At 34.9% G+C, this 13,455-nt stretch overlaps 1 protein-coding gene across 3 annotated transcripts in view; it reads right to left on the reverse strand.

The window, feature by feature from the left end:
- Positions 1-538: 538 nt before the first annotated feature.
- Positions 539-13,455, reverse strand: part of FGF12 (fibroblast growth factor 12) — a 565,776-nt gene continuing 552,859 nt past the window's right edge. For all 3 annotated transcript variants that reach the window (XM_027587166.2, XM_027587165.2, XM_027587164.2), the window contains one exon: positions 539-5,172. In XM_027587166.2, coding sequence (XP_027442967.1) covers positions 5,054-5,172 — 119 coding nt within the window. In that variant the 3' untranslated portion in view covers positions 539-5,053. The remainder of the gene's footprint in view (positions 5,173-13,455) is intronic.

Below are 13,455 nucleotides of genomic sequence, written 5' to 3' on the forward strand. Positions count from 1 at the left end.
GTTGCATGGAGAAGCTTATTGTAATATTTACTTTCCAGTATTACCTTATTTATTTATGTGTCGGCCTTAGATTTTTTTTTGAGACTAAAATTTAGTTTACAATCCTTAAACTCAACCACATCTCTAATTAGTATGAATGTGCTCTAGTTCTTAATCCTCAAAAAGACATTAGGTTGACCACTAGGTTCTTCATATTTAATAAGTAATTTTTACTTTTGGCTATGATGTTCAATAAAAATTCTGACTTATTCCCCTTCTGTGAATCTAATTTTGATCTTCTTTTATAAGACACAGCACTTTTTCACTGACACATTATAAAATAAACACATTTTTAAAAAGGAGAGAGACTTCCCAGAGAAGTTTAATGCTAAAAACAAAGAAGTGCAAGTATTTTGTCTACATGCATGAGCATCTCAAGACTTTAATTCCTTTTTACTTCAGGAGGATTGTGATGTATAAACATTTTACAAATCTGATCTCAAAAAATAATGATTGGAATAGTCTGTGCTTCAATGCAAAAATGAAACATTAATTTCAGTTTCTCATACAACATGTTTATTAAACATTTCAGTGTCAATAATTTTTTAAAATTGTAACATTTAACCTTGTAATGGAGCTAATACCAATTATATTAATGGGAGTATATTTTGGACTTTTGAACAACTTTAAGTAAAATGAATGCCAGTGTCTTCAAGTTGTGCTTGGAGCAAAGACAAAGAAACATCAACTCATTTTTCCAACTAATAGAACATCTAATGATTCAATGTTTATGATGACATTATTTTAAAGCTAGTGTACTGTTAAATATATTTTTGCTTCTGTTACTGAAGCCTAATATATCATCTCTGAACATTAGCAGTTTTCATGTAATTTAGATTTTAAATATTGAATTTTTAACTTGGGCTCCAAGGAAAAATCCTAAAAAATAAAGATCTGCATTTAACACCTTTTTCCTGCCCTCAATCATAACTTTTCAATCTGAAATGACTTTTCATGGAATCTATGTCAGGAAGTATAGCTTTTTAAGATAAGTTTTTAAAAATAAATTAAAAATCCCCTCAGTTCTATGTTAAAGAGGGAATTCAGAATCACTGACGTTCTGAAGGAGCATGTGCTTTGATTATTATTTCTACCAGTTCCTTTTTTTATTATAAAGTGGCAATTTATATTACCATTAGAAATATACATTTGTATATAAAGTTTTGCATTCAAATCTCTTTATTTTTTGATTAGCTATGACTAAAGAACACAAGTCAAATAAAAACTCTATATATCCTTATTTCAGAAGCATATGTATATACACATATATATTTGTAGAACAATCCACTGTTTTAAATGTGATTCTGATTTAAAAAATGCTATTTACAATTTTATGACAGAGAAATAATCTCAGCCTTTTATGCTATTAAAATGAGCAGGGAATTTTGATGTTTGAATGTCTCACCTTGTGCAGACGAAATTAAGTAACATCATGGAAAAACTTTCTCAGAGCAAGACCTTGTAGACTAAGCCATGAGGATAGAATAGATTTGCTATTTCTGGGTCTGTGTTTAAAAAAATTACTGTTGATGTAGTCATGCTTCTTCACCAAGAAATCAGTGGTCTCAAACTAGGACCTTCAAACTTTGCAATACACAATAAGCCATTCTTCATCCTTTACTTTGCCCTTAATAAGCCATTCTTCATTCTTTACTTTGCCCCTCTCATCTCTTGCTAGTGGCACCACAGGACCACCATCCATAGATATAACACCTGTCTACAGCAGTGTCATTTTCCTAAATTGAAGAATTCTTCTAAAAAGCTATCTGGATTAAAATGAGGCCCATAAAGCATCACAATTTACATCAAATTGATGTCTTTTTATTGTGCCAATCCATAGCGGCTAAAAATGTGCTATGAAATTCATATGTAAAATTCGAAACCCAAACTATTACTATAATCAAGAACAGGTTGGCCGGCTGTCCTCCAGTTTCCTGAAGCACAAAAGGCTCTAAATTAGCAAATGGAACTTCAGCACCATTTTGTTTCTATACCTCAAACTTCTAGCTTAAAAATCAAGTGAAATATATTGACCAAAAAACTATTTTGAGATTCTCAAAAGTTTTGTTTTCATTCTTAAGCCCATTGATTTTGAAACATGTTACAATAAGGACTCTTAGAATAAACACATCTTAACTTATATGTACATAGTCAATTACAAAGCTTTACTAAAAGTTGTATTTTTCCTGAGAATATCCCAATGCATTAAAAAAAGAGTTTATTTTATTTATGGGAACATAAGATATGGATGAATTGAGACCCAGAAATTGGAATGACAAAAATCAAAGTTAAGAATTCTTTCACTTGGAAGAAACCTGAAAAACTATTTAAACTGGCTCTTGTTTTTGGAAGAAATAGAATAATTATATGTTTATATTTGGTAATTGTTTGAAAACCTAGGCAGTGAATACTGACTTTTTCTATTAAAGGTTTTATGTACTTAAAAAGTAAGCAGCAGTTAAGCAAATGTTCACCCTACGCTCTAAACTACAGTTTTTGTCAGGTTAATATATGTAAAAGAAATAGGAGGTTTCCAATTTATTCTTCAAAATTAATTGTAAATAAGCCAAAGCTAATTTCTAAACATTTTACTGTGGTCAACATTTGCTTCAATGATATGAAAAAAACAATAGAGAAATTGGGTGGTTAGACATCTGTTTCTTAATTGCTATCAGGAAGAAGACAAATAGGAGTCTCGGTGATAAATGATGGACAGCCATTGACAATTGAGGGGAAAATTGTGTTGGGAGTTTATATCTCTATCACATTTTTCATAATATTGAACCAGATTAAATATATTGTCATGAAATCATTAGTGTAGTTAATAACACTTTGTGAAATTGCAATTGTGTTACTGATGAATTTGTGGGGTGTGTGTGTGTGTGTGTGTGTGTGTCACCATAAAATCTCAAGTCATTTCATGCTAAATGAGCCTGTGACCCATTTTGTAGAAGCCTCTTTCTTTTTATTTTTTCAAAGAAAACAAGGCTTTGTGCATGGGATTTGTTTGTTCCTAGAAGTGACAGGTGTGTTTAAAATCAAGCTGAATCAAGAGTGACAAGGAGAAATACAACCAGATTGGTAATTTTTTTTACAAGGGTATTTTTTTCCTAGAAGAGCAACATTCTTTTTTTTTTCTTTAAATTTAAATGTCTTTATTGTTACTTTCAAAATATTTTGGTTAAACAAATATCTTTTGCAAATGTGTGTTCAAAATCCTTGCCTAGATGCCTAACTTTTATTCTTTACAACTCCATTTCATTTTCTGCTAACCTCCTGATAACATAAATAGAATACTTGGTGAAGGACACAAACCACTATTAAAGAATAATGATTGTGTAGAGTGAGGGGAACTACATTGACTTTGAAAGAATACAGCAACCAATGGCAAGGTCATTTAAGTGGAGGCCTAGAGCTCCTGCAGAGTGTCTATATTTTAGGGAGTCATATTTGGAACAATACATGCTGGACAGTAGAGCTATAGGAGAAGTAACATGCTAAGTCTTCTCATTGATAATATCCATAATTCTGCATACATTTTTTAACATTCTGTTTTGTTTTAATTTGGATGTTTCTATATCATTCCTGATTTGTAGGACTAAGTAGATCTATTTTTTTCCCCAAGGCAATTGTACAACATTCATTTCTTCCCTAATATTTTTCTAATACTTGAGTATTCCTAACTATGCATTTGCCTAGTCCTTACACTGAGTTTTTTTTAAACTACATTAAGCTCACACAATGCTGTGCCTTGGAACCATAGCTGTTAATTCTATATTGTTTCTCTATGCCCCTTGAAAATTCAGTGTATCAATTTCCCTTCTGTGTTCTAGGAGACAGAATTATTGTCAACTAGACTTATTAACAAGGATATATAGCAACAAGCAAGCCACTGGTTTCATGAGATGGTAAGTTAGGAATTTCACAGCCATGCCTCCCAATTTCTTCCTGAAGTTTGGAAAATGCTACATACATAAAACTCTGGTAAGGTACAAAGGCAAATACGATTTGCTTTGACCCCTAGGATTTATTTCCTTGTGTGAAACCCCTTTTCCTTCTTTCCTGCTGCAAGAGATGGTACAAAATTCTCTAACACAGCTAGACATGCACCTATACTCTCAAAGCTGTGCACAATGTGAAAAATCAGGCCAAATGATAAGAGCATATATCTTATTCATCACTGCCCAGGCATGGCAATGACACAGAATTCCCATAAGTAAACTCAGCCTTAGAACACATTTTGTTTCCTAAATAACTAAAAAAATGAGATCCTGGATTAATTCCTTTGATAAAAAAATATGATAATATACTAGGTTAATCTGAAACTCTTTTTATGAAGGAATGAAATCAGTTAATACCACTAAATTCAACAAAAGTCTACTTTTGCATAAAGTAATTGTAAGTAACAAATTCAAGAATAAAACTTTAAACTTTTAAATGATTCCTGGCTTATACCATATGGGCATTAGAACAATCTATAATTTGTACATGTTCAATATCATGGTAAAAAAAAAAAATCCTGGAAACAGGATGTAATTATGTGTCAATTCCAGATGCCCAAAGAAAATTCAAATTCAACACAAAGCACACATCACAGCATTATCCAAAGTTTAAGTTACTCAAGGTATTACATTGATTTGTAAGTTCAATTCTCCAAAACCCTTGTGTTTAAGATAATAACTTTATTTCAAATTTATTATAGTTATGTCTTCACTATAATTAGCCTTCTATTAATAATAACACAATGTTGTGGTGTCTTGACTTGTTTGTTTCCCTTGATTTTATGTGTGCTAATATTTGTGCATGTGCATTTTCTACCACATTGCAACAGGCAAGCTTTGGTTCAATTTCTTTGTCCTACACAAAGGAAGATTTTTGAGTGCAGAATCTTAGTCACTAGGTCCTGGGTTGCCATTTTGTTTTCCTCTCCTTGGGTGGATTTATTGGAAGGAAATGGGTAAAGGGGAGGGGAGAAAGGGAAGGGATGAAGAGGGACAAAGGGAAGAGTTCTCAGCTATGTTGAATCTTGATTCACGACTTTGCCTCCATTCATGGTTGGTGTTCCAGAACTTTTCCTTGAACGCCCTTGTTTTTCTCCAATTTCATGAAGTGATGGCTCTCTGTACATACACACTGAAAAGCAAAATTACATCAATTACTTTTTATAATTATAGACATCAATTTGGCTTCAATAAACATCTGAAATTTGATTTTACAATATTCTTCACTCTCATCACTAGCTCTTCTCCCCAGTGTAAAAATGAGTTTTAACTTGATAACATATTTAGTGGATACAAATGGTCCACTTCCAGTTCTATCAGTCATAACCTTTTAAGTCTTCTTGAACTGCAGAGAGTGGTTTCTGTCCTCTTACAGATAAGGCTTGAGTCTTACCTGTCTGCTAAACTATATAACAGGATTTTCGTCTAGAGTTTGAGGAGGCATTGTGAGCATAAGATTAAAAGGATAGAAATAGATACTTTTTAAAGTCCTTGGTCTGCAATCTAGTTTGCAAAGGAAAAAAAATGCTTAATTACATGCTCCTAATCTTTACCCTACTACAAGTAATATGACATTGTTATATCAAATTGAAATATTTACCACCAATTTTCAGGGATCCTACATAAGAAATGATAATAGGAGGGAGGACAGAGGAAAACAAACAAACAAACAAAATGCCATTTTCCTGATTGTTCCATGTTTGAATATGCAACTGTGAGATTTTATTTCATATCTATATAAAACAGTTCCTCTCTCCTCTATTGTTTTGTCTGGCTCTAAAGTTCAGTTATCTGTGAATTATCACAGCTATTGCTAGATTACTGCATGGAAAGAATATTTTTCAATTCATAGTTATTCATGTAAGATAGAATCTTCATTCCTTATACTGCTGTGAAATAAATGTGTGCAAGCATATGAAATATTTCACTTAAATATCAGGAATTATTTTTATCCTTGATTTAGGAAAAAATAGTTAAGTACCTCCATCGATTGAACCATCACTGCAGTGCTTTAGTAATCTGAATGCTATTTCTAATCAAATAGCTTCCTCACTTGGGCTTTGCCTTGTGCAGGAAACCTGAGCATGACTATGACCAAATAGATGTCATGTGGTGGTTAAGAGCACCAACTTGGGAGCACACTGCCTGGGTTGACATCCTCACTCAGCCACTCACCAACTCTGTCAAACTGGACACACTCTCATAGCTAAAAAACTAAATTTTTATGAGGATTAAATGTCTGGCAGATAGTAAGCATCCAAAGATTTTTAAGAAAATGAAGGAGTTGATCTCTTCATGAGAATTCTGAATAACGGATTGCAGAGAAAAAATTGATAATTTGGGGGGGCTAAAAGTATTCTAATTCAAAACGAGATTAAGAAAGTTAAGATACAAGAAATATTCTCTTTAGACTAGTTCAGTGATGAGGAGGCAGGTTTTTTGTTCCCAACATCTCAGTGGTAGAGCTTCTTAAACGTTAATGTGCTTTCGAATCATCCAGGGATATTGTTAAAATGCAGATTCTGAGACAGAAGTTTTTTGTGGAGATTCTACATTTTTAGTAAAATCTTGCTGATCTTGGCAAACGGAACCACACTTTGGGTAGTACAAAATATACAAACTATGGTTGCTAAGTATACTGTGCAAAATTATTACACATATTTATTTTTATTTTATTTCATTTTTTACATATATATTTTAAATGAAATCTTAAAGTATTTCAATTATTGCACTAAATGGCCTGTCCAATATCTCAAAAGACCTTTGGCCTCAGTAGCAAAGTTGTACAGAGGAAATGAGTTCAGAAAGAATTGATGTAATTTTCAGATGATGCCAGTAGATAATTTAAGTTTCTGCTTTCAACAGAGGATGCTTATGGAAGATCCTATGGAAATCTTGAAATTTCTCAAGTCTAATGTCTCTTACCTATATTTCTGTTATGGGCAAAGTGTCAAAAGCAACAAGATTAAACCATACATTTATATGTATAAAATACAGCTATTTATTTATAACTGGTAAGTGCACAAGGGAACTCAGAAGTAATGAAGTGATTCTATTAGAAGGTTATTCATGTGATGGGGCACCTGGGTGGCTCAGTCGTTGGGCATCTGCCTTCGGCTCGGGTCATGATCTCAGGGTCCTGGGATCGAGGCCCGCATGGGGCTCTCTGCTCGGCAGGGAGCCTGCTTCTCCCTCTCCCACTCCCCCTGCTTGTGTTCCCTCTCCCACTGTGTCTCTCTCTGTCAAATAAATAAAATCTTTAAAAAAAAAACAAAGAAAGAAAGAAAGTTATTCATGTGATACCGGAAAACAGTTTTCCCTACTCTGCCACCTAGTCAGCTCTGAAAACCAAACATCCCTAGGCCTGACTACAAACTGCTAAATCAGAGTCTCAAAGAATGACACAAATAATCTTAAAAAAGTTATATATATATATGAGGGGGCGCCTGGGTGGCTCAATTGGTTAAGCATTTGACTCTTGATTTCAGCTCAAGTCATGATCTCAGGGTCTTGGGATCGAGCCACGCATTGGGCTCCCAGCTGAGAACTAGGAGTCTGCTTGAGATTCTCTCTCCCCTCTCCCTCTGCCCCCCCCCCCCAGCTCATGTGTGCTCTCTCTCTGAATAAATAAATAAATAAAATCTTAAGTATATTTATATATATAATAGATTTTGACCAGCAAATTTCTTAAACTCCAACTTAGAGATACTTGCAGGATGTTACTTTCCAATTTAAATTAAAGAACATGTATTTTTTTAAATTTTATAGTTGAATTTCTTATTTTACTACTTATTTTTTAGTTTCCTTATGTCATAGATTCTTCCCAGGACATTTGCTTTTAACTTTTAACTTTTTTTTTTTTTTTTGCTATTTCTCACTTATACATAAAATACTTCAGTTGTGACAATGCAAAATGCTGTCATTATAATTACTGCTGCAGATAACTTTTCCAATAACCTAACCCTGATCTCCATCCTGATATCAAGTACCTAAAGGAGGATTTTAAATTGGCATCTGAACATTTTCAGTGTTTCAAAAAGAACAAAACTCATTAGTACCATAGCAGAGTGTACAATTTGCTCTCCTCTAGGACTACTCAATTACTAACTTTCAAATATTTCCATTAAATGGAGTAATAAAATTCCAGGTTTTGAAAAAAGTAGTTCACATATCTTAGTTGGAAAATGAAGAGTAATAAGTAGGTTTCCTAGTTCACTAATCCCTCCCCCCAATAAATCAAGTATTTGAATTTCTGTATTTCTGTTAACAGAAAGAACTGTTCCTTTAAAGAAAGCAAACTTAAGTCAATCTAGGAATTGCATGCAAATATAAACAAAGAGAGTAAAAACTTTGTCAAACAAACAGATTAATTTCTTGGGCTTTAATTTTCATTATTTATAGGCTCTAGGATGTCAGTATTACCGCCTAAACTCAAGCTGACAAATCAAGGAGTACAAATCTCAATCAAATTTTAAAATGAAAAAGTAATTAAAAGAACATATATAATTAGAAATCAAAGAAAGAAAGGACAAAACATTCCTCTTCTGTAATATAACTTTGATAGTTGTATTAATACTCTGTACCTGTGCTATTCTAAATGATACACAATAAAATGATGACACAAAATACAAGAAGAAAACAGAAGGTATAAATGTTCTACAAAGTACACTATATGTCCAAAATGTAAAACCCAATCACTTTGATGTACAAATAACCACAATGGTAATCCCATAAATGAACTTTTGATCCCTTAAATAAATCTATTATTTCAGAGTTTTCAAAGCCATTTTATTTTTTTTTTTTGAGATTTTATTTATTTATTTGAGAGAGGGAGAGCACAAGTGGGGAGGGAGGGGCAAGGGAGAGAGAGGCAGACTCCCTGCTGAGCTGGGAGCCCAACGTGGCAGGGCTCTATCCCAGGACCCTGGGATCATGACCTGAGCCAAAGGCAGATGCTCAACCAATTGAGCCACCCAGGGGTCCCTCAAATCCATTTTAAGTTGACTACCTCATTTGATAATTATAATAACCTTGTGAATAAAGTGAGAAATTCTTTCTTTTAAAGATTTATTTATTTATTTGAGAGAGCGAGAATGAGAGAGAGAGAGAGAGAGAGTACATGAGAGGGGGAGGGTTAGAGGGAGAAGCAGGCTCCCCGCTGAGCAGGGAGCCCGATGTGGGACTCCATCCAGGGACTCCAGGATCATGACCTGAGCCGAAGGCAGTCGCTTAACCAACTGAGCCACCCAGGTGCCCAAAAGTGAGAAATTCTTATCCGAATTTTTTAAGTATGAAAGAAACTAAGCAACTTCCCCAAAGTCAGATGGTGAGTAACGGCAGAGCCAGGATGAGAATGTAAGGCTTCAAAATCCTAGTCAAGAGTTCTTAATAAAAGCAGAAGAGCAGGGGCGCCTGGATGGCTCAGTCGTTAAGTGTCTGCCTTCAGCTTAGGTCATGATCCCAGGGTCCTGGAGGCCCCCACTGGGCTCCCTTCTCTGCGGGAGGCCTGCTTCTCCCTCTCCAACTCCCTCTGCTTATGTTCCCTCTCTTTCTGTGTCTCTCTCTGTCAAATAAATAAAATCTCAAAGAAAAAAAAAAGCAGAAGAGCAATTCATCAAAAACGAACAAATGATTGTCTTATATCAGACAATGTTTAAATTAGCTCCATCTATTAATTGAGATCCAAGTTGGTCTTACTGCTACTAAATATTCCTAATGTCATCCGAAAATGGTAATAAAAACAAATGCAGGATGGCTATTTTTGAAAAGGAAAACAAAAAAACAAAAACAAAGTAACAAGTGATGGAGAGTGTGTGGAGAAATTGAAAACATCGTAGTTGCGGGTGGAGACATAAAATGTATGGCCGCTGTGGAAAACGATACTGGGATTCCTCAAAAAATTAAACAGAATTATTATATGATCCAGAAATTCCACCTCTAGATATATACCCAGAATAAATGAAAGCAGGGATGTGAACAGATATTTGTACACCTATGTTCAGAGCAGCATTATTTACAATAGTCAAAATGTGGGGGTGGCCAAAATGTCTATCAAGGGATGAATGATAAACAAGATGTGGTATATACATATAATGCAATATTATTCAGCCTTAAAAAAGTAAGGAACTTCTGACACAAGCATGAATGAACCTTGAGAACATGAGGCTAAGTGAAATAAGCTAGACACAAAAAGACAAATATTTTATGATTCCATTTATGTGGAATACCTAAAGTAGTCAAATTCATAGATACGGAAAGCAGAACAGTGGTTGCCAGGGGCTGGGGGAAGGGAGAATGGTACAGTGTGTGCAAGTACAATGTGAATGTACTTAACGGCACTGAAATGCACGCTTACAATGGTTAAAATGTTCAATTTTATGTTGTGTATATTTTACACAGCATAATTAATAATTACACTTTTTTAAAAAATATCACAGACACACAAATACTGAGTGTAAGCTACAAACAAAGAAATGATTATTAAAGCCTGAAATGTCTTATTTGCATGGGAAGAGCCAAAAATTCCCTAATAGTCAAAAATATTAGTCTTAGTACTATAGTAAGACGGAGAGAATTGAGATATAACTGAGGGGGTATAGAGTTGGTAAGGGTATAGGAAAATCTGATGAGAATATCCAAGGAATGCACTGCCTAATATAATATCCATTTTGCCTATGTGATCACAGAGCACTTAAAACACGCTTGGTCCTATTTCAGATGTGCTGTAATTATAAAACACTAAATATCTCACAAGTAATGTATTGACTGGTTACATATTAAATAGATAATATTTTGGATATACTGGGCTGAATAGATTATTAAAATTTATGTCGTGGGGTGCCTGGATGGTTCAGTCATTAACCGTGTCCCTTCAGCTCAGGTCATGATCCCAGTGTCCTGGGATCGGGCCCCGTGTCGGGCTCCCTGCTCGGTGGGGGGCCTGCTTCTTCCTCTCCCCCTCCCCCTGCCTGTGCTTCCTCTCTCGCTGTATCTCTCTCTCTCTGTCAAAAAAATAAATGAAATCTAAAAAAATAAAAATAAAATAAAAATAAAATTTATGTCACATGTTTGTTTTTATTTTTTTAAATGTGACTACCAGAACAATTTGAATTATGTATGTAGCTCATATGATATTTCTATTAGACAGTTCATCTTAGAAAAGTTCGCTGTCTGGAAGAGAAGTGTCCTGACTGGAGCTAAAGCTATAAATTACTGAACAATGGGAGGACAGTGGAGAAAATTTTCTGACCCGACTGGTCCTGATGCTCATACATAGACTAGGGAGATGTAGAGTATCTTGGATGCCTTTGGTAGGATGGAACTGACTCACAAAACATTTATTGGCCCTTCTGACTTGGCTTAACTAATGTTTCATCACTTTCATCCTAAATTGGACTTTTCATGTTCTTTTCTCTCTTCCATTTTCAATTACTCTTTTGTGAACTAATATCCAAAGCTGAATTGGTACAAGCATTGATTTGGTCATTGATTCTATAAAAAGGTGCACACTTAATTTATTCCAGGCACTCCGCTAGATTCCATAGCAACTGTGAGAGATGACCACTTGATTCCGGCCCTCACGGAGCTCAAGGCTAAGAAGGAGAGCACAGACGTGCACACAAATCACAGGGTGTTCAGAGCCAGAGTAGAGAGGTGAATGGAAATGAGTACAGAACAACAGCTATTTGATGCTGATTTAGCCTTGAAGGAGGCAGAGAATTTAGACAGATGGATAGGCTACTGAAAAAGAGTGAAGAAATGAAGTGCAAGTTATATAAGAAAAACAGGGACTGGTTGAAGAATGGGGTAAAATAGAGAAATAGGGAAGAATAAGCCCAGCAGGGCTAACTCGTGTCAGACCTCCAGAGTTCCAAGCTGGATGTTTTCAACCATGATCCTGATGTCTATCAGCCTCAATTTGATAGGGAATGAAGAGTTAAAAAAAATGTCCATCAAGTACATGAGTGTATAGGGAAAATCTATGTATTCAATCTCATTATCTAGAAAAATGTCTACCTATGTTTGCATGACATGAATATAGCCAGTCAGATTAGTAGGAAGAATCAGTCAAACTGAATCTCACAGCACGGATCCTATAACAAATGGCGGGCAGCATCTGAAACTTTCATGAGTTCTGATATGTTGCAAACACAATTGTAATTTCTTAGACACAGACCTCGCTGAGGCACCATTATGTGTGAAATCTGCTGCTTTTCTAATATATACAATATCTGATATACTCCAAGTGCCATAATTTTGACTACAACTGAAAGGTGGGGTTCACTTGGTCAAGCTAACATGTTGAGAAGAGTTATCCTTTTGTTTTGTGGGGAGCTTAATGTAGCACTGAAGAAGACTAAACAACAAATGATAAATCAAGAATTACTAATCCCATATATGAGCATCCATATACTTTACAGTAAAAATTAATCATAATTTTATACAGCTACTAGTACTAGACTTTGGAGTTCTGGTGTTAATTTCCAAACATACACTACGCAATTGTGGGAAACATTTAAGAAGCATGCCTAGGAAACTGCCTAGGTTCTGAACTCCAAATAGTTATATAAATTTTACAGCTCCCAATCGTGCTTCTCAAATCAGCCCCATACTATGGAAGATTAAGTTTTTCTCTTCCTGATAATCAGGTCCTTATTAGTAATTGCAATGACCTCTGATCTCTTACTTTGCATTATCTCAAAGTACATGATTTTTAAGGGGCGGGGAGATTTACCATCACTGTCTATACAATAAGCTATTATTTCATTAGGAATATATTTATTTTGCTCTAGGAGGCTCTACATTTAAAAAAAAAGTCTCTTTGTTCTTGAATATTCTCTTCCTATGTCTTCTGTTGTATGCATTTGGCCCACTTCAGCTAGGACAGCAGTTTGATACTCCAGTTCTTTTGATGAGGAGTAATTTTCAGACTGGGAATAAAGTGAAACAAACAAACAAACAAAAAATCTAACCCTCTGTATTTCTTGTTCTCCCAGCTCCCCAATCACCTTTCTCAGAAACTCACATTCAGTGCCACTGCCCATTTAACAATTGGAAACAAGTTCCCGGATTTAGGCAATTTGTGATGTTACAATCTTACTATGTTTCATCTGAGACCCTGGGGACTACTTTTGTGATACAGATTTTATTTTCAGTGGACATGATTTAATGGCTACCACTTGGCATGGAACTGATTTCCAATTGTGTTTCTTTCTGATTTCACTTCACAGTATTTTCCCAACAAAGTTTCAGTATCTAAATATCAAGAATGTTCAGTGTCCTGATGATACAATGCCTGATTAACAACATTGCTGTTCTTTCACCTGGGTGGTTCTTGATCACATTCCTTGCCCTCTTTATTCTTTAAAGCACACATACACACACACACACACACACACACACACACACACACACA

Source organism: Zalophus californianus, chromosome 1 (assembly GCF_009762305.2).
Source record: "Zalophus californianus isolate mZalCal1 chromosome 1, mZalCal1.pri.v2, whole genome shotgun sequence".
Lineage (NCBI taxonomy): Eukaryota > Metazoa > Chordata > Mammalia > Carnivora > Otariidae > Zalophus > Zalophus californianus.